This window comes from Podarcis melisellensis (genome assembly GCF_964234715.1).
Source record: "Podarcis melisellensis genome assembly, chromosome: 13".
In the NCBI taxonomy this organism is placed as follows: domain Eukaryota; kingdom Metazoa; phylum Chordata; class Lepidosauria; order Squamata; family Lacertidae; genus Podarcis; species Podarcis melisellensis.
The window spans coordinates 24,008,778-24,022,597 of record NC_138545.1 but is presented as its reverse complement, the minus strand read 5'-3'; the positions used below and the strand labels follow the sequence as shown (position 1 = coordinate 24,022,597).

The window sequence follows — 13,820 nt, the reverse complement described above, 5'->3', positions numbered from 1 at the left end:
TGAGCGATTTTGGGATCTCCCATCTTAGGATTTTTAAAATAGAAGGTTTCCCCCTTTTTGTACTTCTGCAAACCTTGGGGTTTCCCCGAGTCTGCTGATAATTCTCCTTTGTGCATGGATGGTGCTGTTTTCATTGCAGAAAGATCCACACTTTGAGAAGGAGTTTGGGTTTGGTATTAGTACGTAGGATGGAGATGCGGAGACTCCAATTTGCATTTATGAGAAAGAGAGAGAGAAAATATATATACTCCACCAGCAATATTTCTGGAGGAGGACGGCTTTCTGTTTTTTTGCCAGCCACTGTTCTCCCTGGAACCATCTGCCTTGCACACCCTCCAGGACGTCGAGCCAAAAAGGGGCCTCCCCACTCCTTCCTGCCTCCTGCCAGTGTCTGTGGGGGAAGGGGGGGTTGCCTCTTCCTGTCGGGGATGTAGAACTTCTCCCTTAAGCTTGGCTGGCTCCGAGTCTCTACTTTCCTGCCTCTCTTCCAGAAAGTGGCAAAAAGCTTGGGGGGGGGGCGAAGGAGGAATGTAAAACAGACATACTTTCCACTATTCTACAAAGTACCGTGCGCCTAAAAACTTGAACTGAGGCCTGGTGAGGACTAGTCCCTGAAAAGTAGCCAGGTTGCCAGTTTGAGCCTTCCTTGTGGGAAGAGGGCTGGGGCCGGCCCTATTATGAGACGCGCTGAGTCACTTGTCTCAGGTGTCAGATTGAAGGGAGGCAGTGAAATGAATGCCACCCCCCACTGCCTTGCTAAGCCACCCCCCACCCCCGGCTGCTAGAATGAGCTTGCCCCCTTGCCAGCCGCTGCTTGAGCTCTCGTTTCCGGCAGCTGCCTTGGCTAGACGTTTGACACGGTGCTGTGAGACTTGGGACACCTTCACTGCTGTGCTTGCAGTAAGTAGCAGTTGCCCGTCTTGTTGGTTGCAGCGGCTGGGGATGAGGGGTGGTCCTGCCTCGCTTCAGGTGGCAAAACGGCTTGGGCTGGTCCTGGTTATACAGCACCTGCTTTGAATGTAAAACAAGGGTGTAGTACCTTGGCCTTGGGGATATGAGTGCCACCGCCTGGTTCTCTTTATCAAGCCCTTGGGACTCTTTGTCACTCGCCCTCTTGAGTGCTTTGGCCTGCCTGGAATGCGTCCTTGAGCAGTGATAACTGCTGCTTGCCAGAATGGAGGCTTGTATGTGCATTGGGTGTGTTTAGAAGGAAACCTCTTGACCTCTGTGTGGCTGGAATGCAACCTGCTGTACAAAGGTAAGAGTCACATCTATCTCTCTGCTTAAGTTTGCTTCTACCTCTCACATGTGCCTGGAAGGTTTGTTTGTTTGTTTATTTTATTTATATCCCACCTGCCTTTCAAAGAACTCAAGGTAGCATTCCTGGCTCTTCCTCCCCCCGCACAACAATCCTGCAAGATACTGTTACGTTGAGAGAGTGACAGGCCCAAGGCCACCAAGTAAGCTTCATGGCGGAGTGGGGATTTGAACCCAGGTCTCCCAGGCTATGGTCCAGCATTCTAACCACTACACAACTCTGCCCGTGAGCTTCCTCTCACCAGTGAAAAGGTTCCAGGTTCAATCCCTGCTGTCCCCTGTTAAATGATATTGAATAGTAGGCATGAAAAGTTCTCCGTTGGGAAGCCACCACCACACAAGGGCAACGAGTTTACTGGGTGATTTGGGATGCTGGTTTCAGAGGCGGATTTAGAGGAGCATGACTGGTTTGGTCGCACTGGGTGCAGAGCCTCGGGGGTGGCACAGCTGTGATGTAGAATGGAAGGCAAGAGGCACCTGGTTTTGGCATTGCCCAGGGCACCACTGGAGAGCCAGAGGTTCCTCACCATTGTCCCAAAGGGTGAAGGCAGCAATAGTACGCAGGATCTGGAGTAGACGGAAATTGAATGGAAACGGGTAGAGATGTTAATGGATATGCAGCGGGATGTGCTTTACAAAAGAACAGAAGACAAATTCCTCACTACTTATGCCAAAGAGGAAAAATGCATGGAGAATATCCTTTAAGCTCAGTGATTTCATAGATTGGCTAATTATACTCACTAGAGAAGAAGCAAGGGCAGTTAAATGATACAATAACAAACCCACCTCTTCAAAGAGAAGGATCTGATTCAAAGTTAAGAGATCGATTCAAATTTATTATCGCCAGGAAATTATTATTTTTAAAAGCTTTCTTCGTTTTGACCCCTTGGGCACAGATGACTTGGCAAGTTACTTATGCAGCAGAGGTGAAACTGGGATCCCAATCAATCCAGGAAAGGAAAAGGCAGGCTAGAGTGGGACTGAAGATCTTATGGAAGTGGAAGCTTGAAGGGTATAGTTGGCCAGGTAGACTGTTCCCCCAGCAACCAGGTAGCTGGCCCCGATGCCCTGATGGTCATTATTGTGCGGTTGCAAAGAGAGAGGACAAAATTATTCCCTAGAGATTTTGCCTATCTCCAGCAAAATGAGCATACCGCACCTGAAGACATTCATGTTTTGCTTAAACTATATTCCACCTGCTGATAACCACAAAGATGGGATTTCATTATTATTATTATTATTATTAGTTTATATACTCCTGTCGGAAGTGGTATGTGGCTTTTTCCAGGGAGCCTCTGTTGGCCACCACATCTTTCTGGCTCTCGGGCATCATCCTGACACAATCCCTTCTCCTGACATGTGCACCAGTGCATGTTACCTCCTGGCACTTTCCTTACAGGCCCCAGAGGTGACCAGTGGTGTCTTCCTTGATGTGTCATGGAAGGAGCACTCCTGAAGTATCTCTTGGTGGAAGTGGTGATGAAACGTGTGAGGATAAGGGTAGCCAGATGACACTTCTCTGACATCCAGTTTTGTAGGTGGAAGTTCCTCCAGCAGGCCTTGCGAACTACCTCAGCAGGGATGTTTGCTGTATTGATGACAAGTACTGGCACATGGCTGGAAGGATCTAGACTTGGTGCACATTGAGTTTGGCTTAAAGCATGAGTGGGGAAACTTTTAAAGCCCACAGGCCATGTACTTTTCCAGACAACCTTCTGGGGGAACCCAGTGGTGGGTGTAGCCAGAGGCAAAACATGAGTGAAACAACAGGTGTTACTCTTGTCTTTGTGCAGTAGGCCACATTCAAGTCACACAAAGCTTGGAGGTTTCTAAGGCAAGCAAGAGGCCTTATCACAGTTCAAGGACACAGTCCAATCGGCCTAAAGCTCTCCAGAAGAGGGTGGAGCAGTATCCATGAGAGAGAGTCCCAAGGGGTGGACAGAGATGCCTAATGGCCCCCAGGCCTGAGTTCCTCACCACTAAGCTAAAGCATAGTGCTCCATCTTGTTTCCAAAGCATCCTGTCCATATATACCACTTCATATGGTGTATATGAGGCGGAAGAATTGCTGATGGTGTAGAGGAAAGCAGAGTATTCCATCAGTGGGACATTAGCTGCGTTTTCAAAGTTTGCCCTCCGGTGCCATTAAAGTTATCCTGCCAAGCAGGTAAGCAGGTGCAAGAATGTAGGGAGAGGCAGGAGAACAAAGAAGCGCAAGAAAAATAATAGAGAGTGCTGGCAGAAGACGTGTGTTTCTGGGAGAGCCCTAGCTCCACAAGGGGGGCTCTTAAAGAAAGAGTAGGGTAGAGTGAAAAGGCAGGTAAGACTAACACTCTCAGCACACTGCCAGAGAGATGTATTCATACATCTCTTGCCTTGTGCCCAGCTGGACCATATACTTCAGCCTGGTCTTCCGTCCCCCCCCCCCTTAAATAAGATTCATTGTTTCTTCCTTTGCCTGGTGGAAGAGTCAGCAAGAGAGGGGAGAACAGTGAGCTGAGAGGAGGTGCAGCAGGCAGCAGCTGTGATGGTGGGGGGGACAAGGAAGAAAGGTGTGTGAGGCAGGGGGAAGCGGGAAAGCTGAGGGTGGGGAGATGCAGATGATGTCGCAGTGCTTCTTCTTCTCTGGGCCCCTCTCTGGCAGGTGACATCACCGTTCTGGCGCCGAAAGAAGGAGAAAAAGCACCAAATCCTGTTTTCCCTACCATTGTGCAATCTTAGGCAGCCTCTCCTATATCTGGGATTAGGAGAACTGATTTTTTAAGACATAGTAGCATACCCTCTCCTTTTTAGAAATGTAAAATAAAGCCCTGTTTACGCAAAACACATGAATATGTGCTCTTGCATTTGGTGTGTCCCCCCCCATAGACAGCTACACCCAACAGATGGTTGCTTGCACAAAGGCAACCTAAAAGTGCAGCCCTGATTAACTGTCGTTGCAGATGTGCTCTGTATCCACGTAATGCTGTGATAGGTTTCAAGGCACTCCAACTTCTTCATCAGTTGTATGTGAGCACTGAGCTTTTCACTGTGAGGTTTTTATAAGCCACCCTGCAGACCTGGCCCTACCGTTAGGGAGAATAAGGTTGCTGCAGCAGATGATGATAGCAATTCTCTGTGTGTGTCTTGCACAGCTCCCCGTATTCCCTAAGGGAGCCTGATGTCCTTTGGCACATTGTCCTTTTGCCACTGCAGAAAACAAGATTCATATGCAATTTTAGGAGGCGGGGGTCTGTATCTTGTCCTTCACCTCAGGCAGCAAAATGTTTTGGGCAGAAAACTGCATGGTCTGTAAACCATTTGAAGAAACGCGGAAATAAAAAGAACAAAAAGTCTCAAAATCTTGTGGCGTTTTAAAGACGAAGGGCTGCATCCCAACTTAGTCCTATTTAGAGTAGGCTCATTGAAATGAATGAATGTGACTCAGGTCATTAATTTCAACGGGTCTATTTGAGTATGACTAACACATTGGATACAACCCTAACAAATGTCTCATGACATTTTGGGTGTGCTACAAGACTCTTAAATTGTTTTTGCTGTGACAGAGTAACACTGTTACCCCCTTTGGAAATAAATACAAGAGCTAGTGGTACAAATAAGTCAATTCTAAAGGGTTGTCTGCTACAGGTTGTTTTTTTTAAAAAAGGCTCAATTCAGGGTGGATTTGATTTAAATCAAATCGATTAAAATCACAATTTAAATCACTAATCAGTAAGACTTGATTTAATTTCCCCCCCTTTTTTTACAGAAAGGCATTCCTGCTGGTATAATCTTCATATTTACAATGAGATGAAGGTTTCATTTTTTGGAATAATAAATTTTCAGAATAGTTATTACAGCTATATCAAAAGTTAATGATTTGATTATACTATTAGAAATACATAGACAGATTATTATGAAATTATTGTGAGGTTTAGTAAGTTAACTGTTTATATTTGGACAACTTTTCTGCTATACTTTATTGGAAGGAGAAAAACAATCATTTCCTTAATAACAATTTAAACAATTTATTTAACTAAAACAATAACATTGTAGCATATGTATCCATGTTTGTTAACTTTAGTGGTTAAATGTTTATATATATACTTAGACTGAGTTTTAACATGCATGCAAAACTTAAAACAAATCCTTATTTCCTGATGGCTTTTGGACTATAACGTAACTTAAATAGAAAACTATCTTTAGAAATACTATTTCCTCCAAAAGCATTTTATTTTAAAAATCCAATTTAAATTAAAAAAATCCAATTTTTATTTTTTTATTTTAAAATCATTGATTTTTATCCACCCTGGTTCAATTGATGGTTTAGTTCCATGGACCCCTCCAGAATTTTCACATTTCAGTACCCAGCAGTGTGTTCCTATGTCAGTGGAGCTTGCCTCTAGGTATGAGGATTTGGATTGCAGAATACCCTCTTTTTTTGGACATGTGTTTCATTCCACTTCTGAATAGACATGGAAGGGATTAAAAACCAAGAAAGAAACTTTTAGCACCTTAACAACTAACAAGCATAAGCTTTCATAGACTTTGGAGCACTTCAAGAAAACTTGTTCCTTAATAAATTAAGCTGCCTAGGTGCCAAAAGACTCTGTTGTTTTCTAATGCAGAAGACTAACAAGGACTACCCCTCTGTAAATGTACAGGACTACACAAAGGGGAAGAGTCGCAGTTCAGTGATAAGAGCATCTGCTTTGCACGCCAAAGGTCTCAGCTTCAGTCCCTGGCCTCTCTAGGTAAAGGTGGGAGTCACCCTCTGTCAAAACCCCCCAGAGGGGTGCTGCCAGTCAGTGCAGGTAATACTCAGCTAGATAGGCCAGTGCCTTGCTTGGTATAGGGTAGTTTCTAGCATGTGCCCTGTAAATCAAGCCCACCACCACCTGATTCTGCAGTTTTTGGGATTTTTTGAAAACAAAGCAAAATAAATAAATAAATTGCAATAGGTTTGCAAAGTCGTTTGATCTGGATTCTGAAACCAATGCAGGAAAGCAATTTAAAAGAATTTAAAGGTTTGCATCTGATTCAATGTGCTTGCAAGTGGTACGGAAAGGGTTCTTGCGACTCGTGATTAGGTGCATTTGCAAGGTCTGGCACAATGGCTGCCTCTTGCTGTTGGCCCCTTTCCCTCGCAGCCTCTTTCTCTCTCTCTCTCTCTCCCCCCACCCCCATTTCCTTTGCTGGGTGGAGCTGCGGAAGGAATGAGCTCACAGCTGCTAATGTATTCCAGATGGAACCTCGGCTGCTCTGTTCTCAGACTTTGGCACCTTCCCAGACTCTTTCTTCCCTGCTGCCCCCTCTTGCCCCCTGTTCTTTTTACACGCTGCCAATCTCTGCGCGATGCGCCGCCGCCGCCGCCGCCAGCTCCCTTGCTGCCCTGTCCCATTTGGCTCGCCGCTAGGGGGCAGTGATCTGGCGTGAGGCTTCAGCCAATGCTTGCAGGTAGCCACGACCGCTGCATCTCTTCTGTGAGTTTGCTAAAACAAATAAAAATGTGCTTTAAAAAAATATATGGACAAGATCAAGTACAAGAGGCCCTTGGCAGCAGTGCAGCAAGTCCCGTGTCATGCAAAACAGCAAAGGACATTGCGTTTGTGCTGAGAAGGCACTGGTGCAACTGGTTGGATCTAGCAGTGGTGGAGTTTGTCCTGGAGTATTTAATGGTCTGGGAATTGGCATAGATTCCCTGGTGATTGTATGGGCATTAAAGAGCCAGGGAGCTGGCGATGGGGCAGAAAGGGAAGGTGCAGGGGAGGCTACTGTTGGATGCTGTTTTCCCCTCACTATGCTCTCTCTCTTTGCAGGAGCCTGAGCCGGTTGAAGAATGCGTCCAGAGTACGCTGGCCGCCTTGTACCCCCCCTTCGAAGCCACTGCCCCCACCCTGCTGAGCCAGGTCTTCGAGGTGCTGGAGCGGACGTACCAGCACGACGCCCTGCGCTACACCCTCGACTTCCTTGTTCCTGCCAAGCACATCCTGGCTCGCATCCAGAGTGAAGCCTGTGTGAGCTGCTGCATCGGTTTGGCTCTGTTCCTCCGGAGTATCCCTCTGAGTGGGAAATCTAGCTCAGCACAGGGGCAGTATAAAAGCATTCTGTTCTGATGCTGGAATCCCATTACAGACCTGTAGAACCACAGCTGGTGGAGTTCCCCTTCTGCGCTAGAGCTCGCTCCAAGAGTCAGGCCGAGTCTTATTAACTTCAGCATCCCCCTTGCTCCAGACAATAAGTTCCAAACACATCAACCTTGTACCCCCATTTGGCTGTTGGCAGATGTGGGTGGGTGGCAGTTTAGAGAAGGAGTGTACATTTTCTTCAGCTTTAGGGCTCTTTGAAATGTTAAGCCGTGCACTGGGCTTCCCCCTCCCCTCCCCATCAGTTGTGTGGATTCCATGATGGTGCCATGCAAAAGCAGGAACTGTGTGCATCATGGAAATCTCAGCTTTGGTGCAGAAACCAAGTTTTTAGCCCGTAAGATGCTGGAGGGATTCTTATAAATCCTTTGACTGGTGAAATGCCAGCTGCCAAAGGAGGGTGGGACAGGATTTCTCATGATCAGGGAGTGGCTCTTTGCCCCTCTGCGAGGTTGGCAGAAGCAAAATAGATGGTGCAAAATAAACAAATCTTCAGTATATTCATTGTCACGGGACTTAGCATTTCTTGATGCACAATTTTCTTTTCTCCCAAGGCAGTGCTGCATATATAATTCTGTGCCTCTCTTTCCCACTGTTGCAGGCTCAGTATAGTGGCTTTGTGTTCTGCCACGAGGGTTGGCCACTGTGCCTCCGTGAGAAGGTCCTAGTGCAGCTGGGCTCGCTGCCCTGGCAGCACCTCTGCCCTGGCGATTTTTACCTGCAAGTGGTGCCTCACCGGGAGTGCTCTCCGCGTCTGGTGCTGAAATGTCTGTCCCCAGAGGGCCGTGGTGTCCAGGAGCTGCCTGTGTCCTCTGACTCCTACCCCTTCCTTTTCACCGTCGAGTGGCTCAATGGCATCAACAAGGAACGCCGAGCTGGGCGCCTGGAGCGTTGCCTCCTGGCTGCTGGAGAGAAGGTGCTGAGCCTGCCCTGGCCAGAACTGGTCTACCCCCAGTTTGTGCACAAGGACGGGTTCATTGTGGGCCAGCGGTGCCCTGCGGATTTGCCTCCTGAGGTCCTGGGGGCCCGGAGCCCTGGAGACGGTCGCCATTCCGGCGGCGAGAACCGGGAATCTGAGGGGGAATACGTTCACCTCCTGGAGGTCAGCCCCACCCTGCACCAAGCCCCCAGGATCCCACAGCCTTGTGGTACCCAAATTCAGACAATGCCTACTCGCAAGGGGCACAATAAGAGCAGGAGCCGGCGCCATCGGGCCTGGCTCCACCACAAGTCTGGGTGTGGGGAGAACTTTGCCTTGCGCCAGGCCTGCAAAACCCAGGAGGCGGAGAGGTGCAGCCGAGAAAGCAGTGCTCGGGGGGATAGGGTTGAGCAGCAGAGAGGAAATCCTACTCTAGTCCTGGGTTTAGCATCAGAAGCCTCTCAGGAAGTGGCAAGCTTGAGTCCTGGGCAACAAGAGCAAAACCAGAGCCCCTCTGGAACTGAGGCACGGGCGGCCATTTTTGATGTTGTTGCTGCTGCTGCTGCCGCCACCACTGAGGACACAGGACAAGGGAAAGCTGAGGTGCCAGGAACTGTCCACCACGATCCTGCTCATTCCAAGGAGGACAGCAATGAGAACCACTCTCCGGCTGCAGCCACACCAAAACGCAACTCCAAGGGAAACCGCAGGAAGAAAAAGGGGGCCGGGAGAGGCGGCGGCGGACGAATTAGACAGGGGGTCGATTCGGCTAGCAAAGAAGAAGCAGCTTCTACCGATATAAAAGAGCCCAGGAAAGAGGAAATTTCTGTTGGTACAAGGGAACAGGATTCGAGGAATGCAGAAGCTGTAATTAGCACCCAAGAGCAAGCAGCTAGCATCGAGGACTGCTGTGTCAGCATCGCAGTTTGCGGCAGCACCCAGGAGAGAAGTAGCGTCCCTGGGGATCGAAGCCTTGTCGCCAGAGAGGAGGTTGTCAGTGCCAGTGAGTTGGCTGCTGGCACTGGAGAATGTACTGTTGACACCAGGGAGCCAGAGGGTGATGCAGAAAAGTGCTCTCTTTCTGTCGGCGATGGTGGCATTGGCACCAGTGGAAGGGGCATTAGCAGAGAAGGCCCAAGCCTTTGTGCCGAAGACCCAGCTGCTTTTGCGGAGGCTGACGGACCTGCAGTTGGCAGAGAGGAGCAGAGCATCAGCCCCCCAGGGCAAGGGGTGGATGGTACTGAAGGGCCTTGTATGGGAGAACAGGGCCTCCCCATTAGTACCGAAGAAGCAACGTTGATCCCATTGCCAAAGAAGAAGGAGCCAAGTGCTGATGGGAGAGAGGATGCCCTAAGTACTGCAGCTGAGCAGGGCGCAGAGGAAACACAGAATTCGCCTCACCTTGCTGCAGTTCATCTCGGGCAAGCTGTAGACTGGGCGCTTGTGCTTTCGGGTGTCTTTGCTCTAACAGGTAAGTGACAAAGCAAGGCTGTCTTGGGTCCAGATAGTCATCTTTTCAGGATTTGAAACTGCCTTGTTTTGTCCTTCTTGTAACCCTTAGGATGTGCAGAAAACTTTGGACCCCTATGCTTCTGTATTCACAACAGTGTGGGAATACAGTGTCGGGATTATATTCATTTTATAAATGGGAAAACAGGCTTTGGTTAGCTTATCCACTCACACTACAATCAAAAGCTGGTTTTAAGCCAGTTGAGGCTTAAATGCTGCTTTTGCATGAGGAAGTCATAGCTGTTGCAAAGGATCCCACAAACTCACTGGGTAAGGGTAGACAAGCCATCAGCTTTCAGCTTTTGCCCACTCCCATCTGTCCTACAGGTAAAATAAAACTGCTTTCTCTTACAGGGCTGTTGCAAAGATTATTGCAATTAAAGCACCATCTATGTGTTAAATGTAATTATGGATTGCGAGGATCCACCTCTTGGATGATGCTTGTGACATCTCTGCGGCGAGTCCCATAGATCCCCCCTGCTTCTACCTTTTCTATTTTAAGAAATGGCTTTCCACTATGGATAGGCTTTTCCCTTTTGTTATCATTTTTCTACTTTGGAGGCTGTGCACTCCCAAGTTGTTGGAGCACATTCCTGTCCCTGGAATGTTTATTCCCTCTGTCTCTCTTCTGCCCTTCTCCACTACGCAGGGATGGGGAAGTAGTGCCAGAGATGCTGGGTGAGGCTAGTGCTAAGAGAAAACCATAAACAGGTACAAAATTGGTTCAGAGCTGCCCTTAACCGAGAGGTGCATTAAGGTGAGGAAAGGCCACCTGGGGACGTAGATTTTGGTTGCCATTGAAAATGGTGGAGTGGGAGGCAGGCAAGTGTGGCCCACAGGGCGCAATCGACCAACTGGTCCTCCTGGCTGAAATTAGTAGGAGCTGTGCGAGAGCCCATTATACAGCTTCTTTTAATTTCAGTGGGGCGTGTGCAGAAGAATTCTCCAGTGGATTGTGCCCCATATTAACCAGAGTGCAGAACAGTGGAAGTGCACCATGGGAACTTGGGATGGGATTCCAACACCAAGTCTGGAATTCTGTGCGCACTGCGTGAGAGCAAATCCCATCAAATGCAGTACTGCTTAACTTCCCAGTAAATATGCATAGGCTTGGGAAGCATGGATTAGAATGGAGGTACTCTGGCAAGTGGGAAACCCAAGGGGCCATTGCACACTGCAGCCTGTGTCTGACTGTGCGTAAGATCTCTGCAAAACTAGTCTCCTTGGGCTTCCCAAACCGACTGTCCTTTCGCCCACATTTTGCCATCTTCCTCAACATCACAAGGTCTGAGCAAAACAAACCTCCTCACATGCCACATCACAGCAGTTTGCAAAAACCACTCCCTAACCCAAAGCCACAAGACACGACCCAAAATAACACCAGAGCCTGATCACGTTACCAGAGGCCTGTGGCTTGCAAAATGGGAGGCAGACCTCCCTGAGGGCAGTCACTAAAGGGAAGCGTAAACAAAGGCAGGACAGAAAGGAAGGGGAAAACTGGAATGTTACAGGGGAGGACAAAGGGAGGAGCTGCTTCAAAAAGGCATAATATTAGTGGCACTCTTTAGGGTCCCTCTATATTTAACAAACTGGTCATCAGAAGTAACAGTGCATCTGAACGTGTGGTTAAGCGCCATTATTTTCTTTGAATTTGTCTCATTCTTTTCCCTCTCCCAATTTAGCTTTTTGGTGAGATGATAAGAGGGGGATCAGAGGACCCTCCACACACAGAAAGAACATGGGGCAGGGGCCATGTGGGTTAGCTTCACATTCTGTTTACCATGCCATCCATATATGTTTAGAGCATGTTGAAAGGAACTCTGTATGTGCACTGCTATACGTGCATAAAACTTCTCCAAGCAAGGGAGAACTCGCTTGAGGTATTCCTAGGCCTCCTTCTGACACACTCTGAATGAGTTGAGGGGCGGGGCATGACCACTTGGTACATCAGTGGAAGTGGGCAGAGACCTCCCCCCACATCTTTTTCCAGTGTGTGTGTGGGGGGCGGTTATTTGAACTGTCTGAAGAACAACCCTATCAGAACAGATCAGAGCAGCAATTAGTCCCATGTTCAGCAGCAGCCAATCAGATGCCTTTGGGAGCTCAAAAACAGGGTGTGCTAGGCAATAACTCTCCCCACCCCCCCAAAAAAATCTGTTCCCAGCATCCGGTATTCAGAGCTAAATTGCTCCACTAGCATGGAGGTTCCATTTCGCTTTCATGGCTAATAACCTTTGATTGACCTGTTTCCCCCTGCATTCATCTAATCCATTTTAAGAGCCATCTAAACTGAGGTTAGGGGGGAAAGGCTGTTTCCTTTCAACTGATGTGGTAGAGACCTTTGGGGCTGGATCCAAAGGTTCTCGCTTCCTCTGTTGGAAAGATTTTTCCTTCGATAGAAGAACTTCCATTGGCAGAAGACTCGGAGGAAGCAAAGGCCGAGAACTTTGGGATCTGATTGCTGCCCTTTCCCACAGCACATCAACTTAGTGATGACAATGCGTTCCTCCATGCAACACAACAGTGCTTTGAAAAAGACCTGTAGGGCGAGCTTACATTTGTATAGGGCAGGGATGGAGAACCCTTGGCCCGCTAGGTGTTGCTGAACTACAACTCCCATCAGTCCCAGCGAGCATGGCCAAAGATCATGGATGATGGGAGTTGTGATCCAGCAACACCTGGAGGGTGGCATGTGTTCCCCATCTGTGGTGTAGGGCAATATATCCCAGCACACAATACAGCAGCAGGGGAAACGGAAGAATTTTCATTACAATGACAGTGTGTCACCATCTGGGTGTGTGTTTATAAGAACAGGTAACTTAAAGAAAAAGGTAACTCGCTTGGCAAGATTTTCCTAAAGGAAAACAATGAAAGGTGGGTGGGGAGTGTCTTTTAAACAGCCTTAATTTTGTCAGTTAAGAGTGATACAACTTCCATATCTGCAAAGTAATTGCAAGTCACAAAAGTAGAGTACTTACACTATTTCTGACCAAACATCAGACCTTCCAAGTGTCCCTATTTCCCAGGGACAGCCCCTGATTTACAAAAGCTGTCCCAGTTTCTGATTTGATCCTAGAATGTCCTGCTTTTCCTTAGGATGTTCCTATTCTCATCAGAGAAATTTTTGCAGGGTATGGAGTTATCTGACCCCTGAGCCATCTGAAGGCAGCCCTGTATAGGGAAGTTTTTTAATGTTTAATGTTTATTATGTTTTTATATATGTTGGAAGTTGCCCAGAGTGGCTGCAGCAACCCAGTCAAATTGGTGGGGTATAAAAAGTAAAATTATTATTATTATGGAATAGGTCGTCCCTATTTTCATTGGATAAATGTTGCAGGGTACGGAACATTCAGGGTCTAGGTATCTAGATGGATCCCTCCTTCCCCTCTACCCAAAAAGAACAATGCATGCTATGGCTTTGATGGATCCTTAGTTAACTTATGGAAGCTCATAGAAATAAAATTTTCTGTCCCTTCCTCTTACCTGCAGCCACCTGCCACCCTCACAAAGGCTTCATTGAGGGTCTCTTGTGTGTGTGTGCTCCCTCTTCAGAAGGGAGGAAGGAATGGAAAAACTTTCTCTATGTGAACTTCTTTAAGTGAAATTATCTTAGGATTCAAGCTCTATCCTTACATTGTTGGGGAGGGGGGCTGAGCTTCCATTTAGGCTTTTTGGAGGGTTTTATGTAGCTCTTCTGCGAAGGCAGGAATTAGAAACTTTCCTTCTGTGAACTGTCTTATGCTAACATCTTAGGATCTAGGCCTTTGTGCTGTGTGTTTGCTGTTATGGAGCAAATAAATTATAGGAACTGGTAGGAAATGGATTTTTTTTTCAATCAGTAGGAAATTACCACTTTTTCCCAACCCCAAAAGGCAACATAACCCTGGGAAGATAGTGCAGTAACTATTTTATGGAGCATGAGCTCAGGGGTTCTTTTCTGTTATAGTCTA

The 13,820-nt window shown here is 47.6% G+C and overlaps 1 protein-coding gene across 3 annotated transcripts in view; it reads left to right on the top strand.

The window, feature by feature from the left end:
* Positions 1-13,820, top strand: part of ARHGEF40 (Rho guanine nucleotide exchange factor 40) — a 38,791-nt gene that overhangs the window by 5,126 nt on the left and 19,845 nt on the right. For all 3 annotated transcript variants that reach the window (XR_014162459.1, XM_081885814.1, XM_081885815.1), the window contains exons 2-3: positions 7,116-7,313; positions 8,044-9,832. Coding sequence is in view for 2 of the 3 variants with exons in the window: in XM_081885814.1 (XP_081741940.1) it covers positions 7,116-7,313; positions 8,044-9,832 (1,987 nt within the window). In the remaining variant the exon portion in view is untranslated. The remainder of the gene's footprint in view (positions 1-7,115; positions 7,314-8,043; positions 9,833-13,820) is intronic.